The 11,230-nt window shown below is 50.5% G+C and overlaps 1 protein-coding gene across 3 annotated transcripts in view; it reads left to right on the top strand.

Annotated features, from left to right (window-relative positions):
• Positions 1-11,175, top strand: part of pacsin2 (protein kinase C and casein kinase substrate in neurons 2) — a 32,006-nt gene extending 20,831 nt beyond the window's left edge. For 2 of the 3 annotated variants that reach the window (XM_084447981.1, XM_084447980.1), the window contains exons 9-11: positions 4,645-4,803; positions 6,419-6,606; positions 9,003-11,175. In XM_084447981.1, coding sequence (XP_084304107.1) covers positions 4,645-4,803; positions 6,419-6,606; positions 9,003-9,115 — 460 coding nt within the window. In that variant the 3' untranslated portion in view covers positions 9,116-11,175. The remainder of the gene's footprint in view (positions 1-4,644; positions 4,804-6,418; positions 6,607-9,002) is intronic. The other variant, XM_084447982.1, reaches the window with a different exon arrangement.
• The last annotated feature ends 55 nt before the right edge of the window (positions 11,176-11,230 follow it).

The raw sequence follows: 11,230 nt of genomic DNA, 5'->3' as shown, positions 1-11,230 counted from the left end.
GTGTTCAGGTGTGTATGTGTATATGTGTTCAGGTGTGTATGTGTATATGTGTTCAGGTGTGTATGTGTGTAGGTGCTCAGGTGTGTATGTGTGTATGTGCTCAGGTGTGTATGTGTTCAGGTGTGTATGTGTGTATGTGTTCAGGTGTGTATGTGTGTATGTGCTCAGGTGTGTATGTGTGTAGGTGCTCAGGTGTGTATGTGTTCAGGTGTGTATGTGTGTATGTGCTCAGGTGTGTATGTGTGTATGTGTGTGTGTGCTCAGGTGTGTAGATCAGGTGAACGTCACACGGCTGCTGTTCAGCGGTTGTTCCGCGTGACGCAAACCAGCTGTCACATTCCACCCCAGCGGCGTGATCAATGACACACTTGGCTCCTGAAGCCGTAGGATCATCTCGAGCTCTGACGCGGGCGGCGTGCGTTACAGACGCGGACGGCGTGCGTTAAAGACGGAGTAGGTAGTGGAGGAATGCAGAAAAAGAGTGAAACCTGGGGAATGTGGATAGGAAGCATTTGACCTTTGAACTTAGCAGATCTTGGTGCCATGAGACAGCCTTGGCCTGTCTGTCGCTCCAGTATCATCTGGTCGGTGCTGGAAGAAACTGGGAGTGTGTGTGTGTGTGTGTGTGTGTGTGTGTGTGTGTGTGTGTGTGTGTGTGTGCGCGTGTTGGTAGGCCTACAGATTTCGATCTCTAATAATTCAAGATCTCTCAAATTCAAGGAGAAGTGTATTCAACAAGATCCAGTAAAGTCAATGTGCATGTAGGGAGAAGGGAGAGGAGTCAGGAGGAATGTCTCGTCGAGATGAGTCTGATCTCTTTATCTTGGTCCTGCTAACAGCCTGACAGGCACAGAACATCTCTAACAGCCTAACAGGCACAGAACATCTCTGTCTAACAGCCTGACAGGCACAATACTGTCTACCTTAAACCAACACTCATTCTACCATTCGTACTCTTTTGATCTCCTCCGAGGTAGAGGACTACTTTCAGGGCGGAGGTAGAAAAGCATTGTTGCGCGCAGATCTATAAAAGTTGGATGATCTCAACCATTTAGCGATGTTTCGAGAGAGAACGCTTCTTATTCTCGCCTGAGTATCTATATACATATCTATGTAGTATTTATTCGATGACTTCTACCGCCTGAAACCGCCATGACAGTGAAGCGTTTTAGCGTCGCGGCTCGTTTGAGGCCGATCCTGTTAACTGTGGGAGCGTAGCGAGACTGACTGTGTCATTAGAGGCCTTCACATTAGAGGCCTTCACATTAGAGGTCTTCACAATAGAGGCCTTCACATTAGAGGCCTTCACATTAGAGGCCTTCACATTAGAGGCCTTCACATTAGAGGTCTTCACAATAGAGGCCTTCACATTAGAGGCCTTCACATTAGAGGCCTTCACATTAGAGGTCTTCACAATAGAGGTCTTCACATTAGAGGCCTTCACATTAGAGGCCTTCACATTAGAGGCCTTCACATTAGAGGCCTTCACATTAGTCCCCACAGCGCAGTCACAAGGTCTGACTGATACCAGGTCCCTTTTATTCAAAGTCCAACTGCTCTGTAAACACGCTTTGAACATCTAGGTTTATGATGGCCAGAGAGAAAGCTGATTCTGGATCTGTTCCCATCGGCCACTTTTTCTTTTAGACCTGGTGCATGCAACGAACTAGACCTGTTATCATAGCTACACGGCAACCCTAACCCTAACTATTGGTAGCTGGTGAAGTTATGTGTACGCTTTCTCAGAGCTGTTGGGTTGTGTGAGAGCTTGGCTTGAAAGTCTCACTTTCTCCAAGTGAGACTTTTCAACAACAACAAAAAAGCAGAAATGCAACTCATCTGCAATGAATTATCAATATTACATGTTTTATCTCAAAGTGCTGGTCTGAGCCAGAGGATGCGTCCGTCTGCAGAGCACACCCTCCCAGCCTCACAATGCTAGCATCTCTGTCATGCCAAACTGTCTCTCATCTCATAGGGTCCTAACTGATTGGTGGCAGTCATGGTTGCCTGTTTGGTCAGAATGCATTGTGGATCCATTGTGTTTCATATCTTGTTATATGTGCCATAATCTATTTTCTTATTTTTGCATAGATGCTGTATGTCATAATTTATTGCCATAATGTCCATTGTGTGTTTGAGTCTTTCATGTTGCAATTCCCCCGTTGGTTGAATCCATGGAGATATTAGAACAGAGTAGCTGAGGTCTTAATCCTGCATGGCTTTCGAGGTCATCTATACATGGCTTTAGAGTGAAGTATTAGGGTTAGGGTTGGCTTTAGAGTGAAGTATTAGGGTTAGGGTTGGCTTTAGAGTGAAGTATAAGTGTTGGGGTTGGCTTTAGAGTGCAGTGTTAGGGTTGGGGTTGGCTTTAGAGTGAAGTATTAGGGTTGGGGTTGGCTTTAGAGTGAAGTATTAGTGTTGGGGTTGGCTTTAGAGTGCAGTGTTAGGGTTGGCTTTAGAGTGCAGTGTTAGGGTTGGCTTTAGAGTGCAGTGTTAGGGTTGGGGTTGGATTTAGAGTGCAGTGTTAGGGTTAGGTTTGGCTTTAGAGTGCAGTGTTAGGGTTGGCTTTAGAGTGCAGTGTTAGGGTTAGGGTTGGCTTTAGAGTGCAGTGTTAGGGTTAGGGTTGGCTTTAGAGTGCAGTGTTAGGGTTAGGGTTGGCTTTAGAGTGCAGTGTTAGGGTTGGGGTTGGCTTTAGAGTGCAGTGTTAGGGTTAGGGTTGGCTTTAGAGTGAAGTATTAGGGTTAGGGTTGGCTTTAGAGTGCAGTGTTAGGGTTGGGGTTGGCTTTAGAGTGCAGTGTTAGGGTTGGCTTTAGAGTGCAGTGTTAGGGTTGGGGTTGGCTTTAGAGTGCAGTGTTAGGGTTGGGGTTGGCTTTAGAGTGCAGTGTTAGGGTTGGCTTTAGAGTGCAGTGTTAGGGTTGGGGTTGGCTTTAGAGTGAAGTATTAGGGTTAGGGTTGGCTTTAGAGTGCAGTGTTAGGGTTGGCTTTAGAGTGCAGTGTTAGGGTTGGGGTTGGCTTTAGAGTGAAGTATTAGGGTTAGGGGTTGGCTTTAGAGTGCAGTGTTAGGGTTGGTGTTGGCTTTAGAGTGCAGTGTTAGGGTTAGGGTTGGCTTTAGAGTGCAGTGTTAGGGTTGGGGTTGGCTTTAGAGTGCAGTGTTAGGGTTGGGGTTGGCTTTAGAGTGCAGTGTTAGGGTTGGGGTTGGCTTTAGAGTGCAGTGTTAGGGTTGGGGTTGGTTTTAGAGTGCAGTGTTAGGGTTGGCTTTAGAGTGCAGTGTTAGGGTTAGGGTTGGCTTTAGAGTGCAGTGTTAGGGTTGGCTTTAGAGTGCAGTGTTAGGGTTGGGGTTGGCTTTAGAGTGCAGTGTTAGGGTTAGGGTTGGCTTTAGAGTGCAGTGTTAGGGTTGGCTTTAGAGTGCAGTGTTAGGGTTGGGGTTGGCTTTAGAGTGCAGTGTTAGGGTTGGCTTTAGAGTGCAGTATTAGTGTTGGGGTTGGCTTTAGAGTGCAGTGTTAGGGTTGGGGTTGGCTTTAGAGTGCAGTGTTAGGGTTGGCTTCAGAGTGCAGTGTTAGGGTTGGGGTTGGCTTTAGAGTGCAGTGTTAGGGTTGGGGTTGGCTTTAGAGTGCAGTGTTAGGGTTAGGGTTGGCTTTAGAGTGCAGTGTTAGGGTTAGGGTTGGCTTTAGAGTGCAGTGTTAGGGTTAGGGTTGGCTTTAGAGTGCAGTGTTAGTGTTAGGGTTGGCTTTAGAGTGCATCTTTCTATCTACCAGTGACCGAAAGGTTGGTAGGTCACCCACAGCATCTGGCCAGTGACCAAGAGGTCGCTGGTTCAAGACCAGGTCAGGCCATTGACAATCATTGCGTACTGTTGTGCCCTTGAGCAAGGTACTTAACCTCAACAACAGCTCAAATAAGATAGTGAGTAGCATTGGATAAGAGTGTCAGATAAATGACCAGATTGTGAACCTGGAACACAGTAAGAGCACAGCCACCTGAGACATATTTCATCCATGCAGTAACGACTAACCTTGGAGATGTACAGCAACTCTCACGTCTTCTATCTCCATGGATGAGAACCTGTGTGTCACAGCCCCAGACGTGTGTGAGGTGTGTGTTTGTGTCCTCACAGCCCCAGACGTGTGTGAGGTGTGTGTTTGTGTCCTCACATCCCCAGACGTGTGTGTGAGGTGTGTGTTTGTGTCCTCACATCCCCAGACGTGTGTGAGGTGTGTGTTTGTGTCCTCACAGCCCCAGACGTGTGTGAGGTGTGTGTTTGTGTCCTCACAGCCCCTGATGTGTGTGAGGTGTGTGTTTGTGTCCTCACTTCCCCAGACGTGTGTGAGGTGTGTGTTTGTGTCCTCACAGCCCCAGACGTGTGTGAGGTGTGTGTTTGTGTCCTCACAGCCCCTGATGTGTGTGAGGTGTGTGTTTGTGTCCTCACAGCCCCAGACGTGTGTGAGGTGTGTGTTTGTGTCCTCACAGCCCCAGACATGTGTGAGGTGTGTGTTTGTGTCCTCACATCCCCAGACGTGTGTGTGAGGTGTGTGTTTGTGTCCTCACATCCCCAGATGTGTGTGAGGTGTGTGTGTTCTGACTTTGTGCGTACGTGTGTCACAACCACTCTTTGCTGTCCCCCCCCCCCGTCCGCGTCGTCAGTCTGACGGTGCCTACTAGCTCGGCGCCGGTGGCCGGCAACCCCTTTGAGGATGATGATGATGATGATGAGGAGGAGGAGGAGGAGGAAGAGGCGACCGTGGAACAGCCGACGGTCAACAACAGCAGTCCGATCGCTGTCAAAAAAGAGGAAGTGAAAATGTTGGTGAACAAGAGCCCCCCCCCCCACCCCCCGCCCTGACGCTACATTCCTAAAGCACTGCAACGTCTCCCTCCCTCCCTCCCTCCCTCCCTCCGCCCCTCTCTCCCCCCCTCCCTCCCTCTGCTCCCCCCCCTCCCTCCCTCTGCTCCTCTCTCCCTCCCTCCGCTCCTCTCTCCCTCTCTCCCTCCCTCCACTCCTCCCCCTCCCTCCCTCCGCTCCTCCCTCCCTCCGCTCCTCCCTCCCTCCCTCCCTCCGCTCCTCCCTCCCTCCGCTCCTCCCTCCCTCCCTCCGCTCCTCCCTCCCTCTCTCCCTCCCTCCCTCCCTCTCTCTCTCCCTCCCTCCGCTCCTCTCTCCGTTCCTCCGCTCCTCCCTCCCTCCCTCCCTCCCTCCCTCCCTCCCTCCGCTCCTCCCTCCCTCCGCTCCTCTCTCCCTCCCTCCCTCCCTCCCTCCCTCCCTCCCTCCCTCCCTCCCTCCGCTCCTCCCTCTCTCCCTCCCTCCCTCCCTCCCTCCGCTCCTCCCTCCCTCCCTCCACCCCTCCCTCCACTCCTCCCCCCCTCCCTCCCTCCCCCCCTCCCTCCCTCCCCCCTCCCCCCCCCTCCCTCCTCACTGACCTTTCCTTCCTGTTTTCTGACTCTATATTCCTCTTGGCCACGTCTCTCCTTCCTCCTGTGAGCGGACGAGCACAGGGACCCAGCGTCTTGTGTTCCCGTCACTCTCCAGCGTTGTGTCTGTCCCAAACCGTGTGTGTGTTCGTCGTGGTGTGTGTTCGGTCTGATGTGGACGTTTCAGTCAGATCTGATGTAACCCAGGGAGTCTTGAAGGCCAAATCTTCAGCTTCAGCGCATAGTTAGTCCACAAGCCTGATGACCTAGAGGAAGCAATTCCTCCATTAAGTCTTCCGTTTTTAAAAGCTCATTTTGATTGGGAATTTTACATTTGGTGTCCTGTCACCAACTAGCTAAAAAACACGTGGAAGAAAAGATTGACTTACTTGTTTGCACAGGTCTGACTGCGCTTTGACGTGTGTTCATTTGTCTGTCAGTGTCAGTGTGTTCTCTGACTGGGGAAGAATGTCCTGATGGGAAGAATGTCCTGATCTGTGTACCTCCCTCTAGTGGTGTTCACAGGGAACTGCAGCCACGCTTCTATGAAACATATTGGCCTTGTTCTCACTTCATGCATTTTCTGTGTTTCCAAGTACATGTCGTCATTGTGTGTGTGTGTGTGTGTGCGTGCGCGTTGACCCGTGGCAGTGTCACAGCAACTCACAAATCCATTTCGCCAAAATGGAACTACAGCTTGCCTCACCAACAAAGGCTTCACACCATTGATGTTGTCGGGCATGTTAGTTTTCCTCCCCGTGTTCTGATTGGCTGGAGGAGAGAGAAAGCTACGCTTACAGCTCGTTTGTATCCGGGCGGATTTGGATATGCGTTTGGGCAGTTTGTGTTTTTCGACTGTTTTTATTTCCTTCTCTAACACTTAAACTCTGGTTCCCGCTTCTCTTGCCTGGCATGCTGGACTGTCCAATCGGTGTCTGAGCCGGGCGTGATTGACATGAAATACTTTCGTCCCGTTCAGCTCTCTGATTGGCTTCTCTGTGTGTCCGTCCAGTGCCAGCAGCATGGAGAAAACGCAGGATTGGTCAGATGAGGAGACGGGCGGGAACCCTTTCTCCGCAGATGCGAACGGCGACGGGAACCCGTTTGAGGAGGAGCCGGCGTCCCCGGTCGTGTCCGTGGCGGTCCGGGCGCTGTACGACTACGAGGGCCAGGAGCAGGACGAGCTGAGCTTCAAAGCAGGTGAAGAGAGAGACGTCCGGAGGGAGAGAGAGACGTCCGGAGGGAGAGAGAGACGGGTGGAGGGAGAGAGACGGGTGGAGGGAGAGAGACGGGTGGAGGGAGAGAGAGAGAGACGGGTGGAGGGAGAGAGACGTCCGGAGGGAGAGAGAGACGTCCGGAGGGAGAGAGAGACGGGTGGAGGGAGAGAGAGACGGGTGGAGGGAGAGAGACGGGTGGAGGGAGAGAGAGACATCCGGATGGAGAGAGAGACGGGTGGAGGGAGAGAGACGTCCGGAGGGAGAGAGAGACGGGTGGAGGGAGAGAGACGGGTGGAGGGAGAGAGACGGGTGGAGGGAGAGAGAGACGGGTGGAGGGAGAGAGAGACGTCTGGAGGGAGGGAGAGACGGGTGGAGGGAGAGAGAGACGGGTGGAGGGAGAGAGAGAGACGGGTGGAGGGAGAGAGACGAGTGGAGGGAGAGAGACGGGTGAAGGGAGAGAGAGACGGGTGGAGGGAGGTAGAGACGGGTGGAGGGAGGGAGAGACGGGTGGAGGGAGAGAGACTGGTGGAGGGAGAGAGAGACGGGTGGAGGGAGAGAGAGACGGGTGGAGGGAGAGAGAGACGGGTGGAGGGAGAGAGACGGGTGGAGGGAGAGAGAGACGGGTGGAGGGAGAGAGAGACGGGTGGAGGGAGAGAGAGACGTCTGGAGGGAGAGAGAGACGGGTGGAGGGAGAGAGAGACGGGTGGAGGGAGAGAGAGACGGGTGGAGGGAGAGAGAGACAGATGGAGGGAGAGAGACGGGTGGAGGGAGAGAGAGACGGGTGGAGGGAGAGAGAGACGGGTGGAGGGAGAGAGAGACAGATGGAGGGAGAGAGACGGGTGGAGGGAGAGAGACGGGTGGAGGGAGAGAGACGGGTGGAGGGAGAGAGACGGGTGGAGAGAGAGAGAGACGGGTGGAGGGAGAGAGACGGGTGGATGGAGAGAGACGGGTGGAGAGAGAGAGACGTCCGGAGGGAGAGAGAGACGGGTGGAGGGAGAGAGACGGGTGGAGGGAGAGAGAGACGGGTGGAGGGAGAGAGAGACGTCTGGAGGGAGAGAGACGTCTGGAGGGAGAGAGACGTCTGGAGGGAGAGAGAGACGGGTGGAGGGAGAGAGAGACGGGTGGAGGGAGAGACGGGTGGAGGGAGAGAGACGGGTGGAGGGAGAGACGGGTGGAGGGAGAGAGAGACGTCTGGAGGGAGAGAGACGGGTGGAGGGAGAGAGAAGGGTGGAGGGAGACAGAAGGGTGGAGGGAGAGAGAAGGGTGGAGGGAGAGAGAGACGGGTGGAGGGAGAGAGAGACGGGTGGAGGGAGAGACGGGTGGAGGGAGAGAGAAGGGTGGAGGGAGAGAGAGACGGGTGGAGGGAGAGAGACGGGTGGAGGGAGAGAGACGGGTGGAGGGAGAGAGAGACGTCTGGAGGGAGAGAGAGACGTCTGGAGGGAGAGAGAGACGGGTGGAGGGAGAGAGAGACGGGTGGAGGGAGAGAGAGACGGGTGGAGGGAGAGAGAGACGGGTGGAGGGAGAGAGAGACGTCTGGAGGGAGAGAGAGACGTCTGGAGGGAGAGAGAGACGGGTGGAGGGAGAGAGACGGGTGGAGGGAGAGAGAGACGGGTGGAGGGAGAGAGACGTCTGGAGGGAGAGAGAGACGTCTGGAGGGAGAGAGAGACGGGTGGAGGGAGAGAGAGACGTCTGGAGGGAGAGAGAGACGGGTGGAGGGAGAGAGACGGGTGGAGGGAGAGAGAGACGGGTGGAGGGAGAGAGAGACGGGTGGAGGGAGAGAGAGACGGGTGGAGGGAGAGAGAGACGGGTGGAGGGAGAGAGATAGGTGGAGGGAGAGAGATAGGTGGAGGGAGAGAGAGACGGGTGGAGGGAGAGAGAGACGGGTGGAGGGAGAGAGAGACGGGTGGAGGGAGAGAGAGACGGGTGGAGGGAGAGAGATAGGTGGAGGGAGAGAGATAGGTGGAGGGAGAGCAAGCTAATGAGACTGTCCTAAAACACCCTCTTGTGTTTAGATGATTGAGATAAGTTGGATAGGTCTAAGCAAGATGCAGATAGATTAAGCTTTAGGGAGAAAGGCGAAGCCGAGTGGTGCTAAATCAAATAAACTTTACTTACTTACTTGCTTGCTTACTTACTTGCTTGCTTACTTATTTACAACCACCACCTGCACTACTCGTGTCTTCGGCGAACGAGAGTCACAGAGGTCACAGTGTGTTAGAGAGGGATGGACTGCTCAGTCTTCCACTTATATAGATTTCATTGCATTTAATACATAGATATACCTATCTATTAATCTGTCTCTCTATTAATCTATATGTCTATCTATTAATCTATCTATTAATCTAATCTAATCTATTATGTTCTGGCTGTTTTCCATAGGGGAGGAGTTCACCAAGATAGGAAATGAAGATGACCAGGGCTGGTGCAAGGGCCGGCTGAAGGATGGACAGGTAGGCCTGTACCCTGCCAACTATGTGGAGGACATCCAGTAAACACAGACGAGGGATGAGGATGACCTGTGACCTGTGACCACTGATCCTGACGAGGATGGAGGTTATGGAGAGAGAGGGGGGGGACTGGATGGTGGGGGACACATGGCTCCTATCTGCCTCTCCCTCCGCTCACTGGCACCCTCATGTGGTAAAGAATGGACTTAGCAACTGCATTGCATGGGATTGGGGGGAGGGGGCAGAAGAGATGACCTTGAATGTCATTGTTATATCTGATTTAGCCTCATAGAACTTAAGTCATTTTTTCACTGTGGCCCGGTTACAAAGTGACCACATTCAATTGTGGCCTGCATTTAGGTGGATTCACACTAGCCCCTCAGTGAAAGGGTTAGGGTTAGGGTAACCCTAGGGTTAGGGTTAGGGTAACCCTAACCCCAGCTGGCTAACTGCAGTGCTAATGTTCATAAACATTCACTGACCATAACCCTGTTACAGAGTGAGAAGATATGCTCATTGTTATCTTACGAAATGAGTCAATTTGCAGTTTTGAATAAATTCAGATATTGAGTTTAGAAGAAAGGATTAGCCAGCCTGACCATTCAAATCTTCTCTTTTTTGATCAAGTTTTCAATGTTTTTGAAATTGTCGGTTTCCATTAATCCACCCTCAATTGATATCAGATTGTATTTTGTTGTTGAGTTTGTTGTGTTTAAGTTGGACTACGAAGAAGAAGAAGAAGAAGAAGAAGAATAGCATTATCTGGAGACGAATATAGGGCGTACTTTGGGCATGAATCATTCATAGTTTTGAGGCCATCGTTTATATTGGTTTGTTCCCCCTTGCTCTGCTCTTATCAGTGGTTTATTTGAGGTATGACAGATTCACGCTGCAATCATACCCACATATGAGAATGTCATACACAATGAAGCCCCATGCTTTTCTCAAGGATCACCACACTTCAAACTCCTACTTTGTGGAGTCTGATTTGGGGATTTTAGATTTGGAATCTTTTTTTATTTTTTTATTTAATACAATAGATGCTCCGTTCTCCCAGTCAGTAGGAAACCCTTAAGCTCACTGCTTTGTATGAAGTTGGTCCGTTGCCTCAACCCTCCACCCACTCACTGTTTTGATTGTACTGGCTCACCTATTGATTGTACTTGTGTCCGCTGCTAACTTAGTATCAGCGACACTCGCGTCTCACTGAAAAAACGTGCCTAATCCTTATACTCTCACAAATCACTTCACCTTCCGTTAGTACATTTTAGTTCTTTTGAATGTTTTTTTTTTTCTTTTTCTTTGGGGAAAAAGGTTTCTCACTTGAATCTCAGAGCTTTGTCCTAGCGTGCACTGGATGTCAAATGCAACGCTTTGGGAGAATATTCTTGTGCCTCCATTGAATACAATGTTACAAGTTATGCAATTAAAAAACACGTGCTTGTATCATCATCAAAACGAGCCAAGGATCAAAATGATAGAACTATTTTTTTGCATGTAAATAGTGAGGAAACCTATGAGCAAATTAAGGAGGTTTTGATGAGATTTTAGTTGGTAATCGAAGACTGTTATTTATGATATGCCTTATATGCTTTAGTTTTACTCCTGTCAGACAAATGATTGATTAAAAAAAAAGAACTTGTACAATAATTTAGTATTTTATGGCGAATGTCACACAAATTTGCTGTTATTACATTTTGTAAATATGATGATTTTTCCCTCAGGGAAAACCAATTTATAAGTAACATGCAAATTATCTGTATATTGTTTATCATAAGTTTCTTTTAACACTCTTGGAATTCTTTTATTGATTGATCATACAATACATAACAAACCCTTTCATAAGTGTACCAGAAACATCTCGTTTCATAAGCTTGAGCTATGGGGAGTTGATCAGACTGTTTCATGAGTCGATGCTGTAAATGCATTCATAACAAAACGCTTACTGATGATGCGCTGTGACTGCAGCTAGAGGACATGGACTGAACTACAGTATGGACTTCTGTTTAGTGTGAAACAAGCAAGTGGCATGTTATCAGCAGGACACAGAAGCTATACTTGCACACTTCAGTTTGTCAATGTCCCACAACATGAATAAAAATGAATTTAACGAAAGGAAACCTGTTTCAATTGAGAGCTCTCTTCTGTACGTGTTGTGGA

Source organism: Borostomias antarcticus (assembly GCF_949987555.1).
Source record: "Borostomias antarcticus genome assembly, chromosome: 13".
Lineage (NCBI taxonomy): Eukaryota > Metazoa > Chordata > Actinopteri > Stomiiformes > Stomiidae > Borostomias > Borostomias antarcticus.
This window is presented reverse-complemented; position numbering and strand designations above follow the sequence as displayed.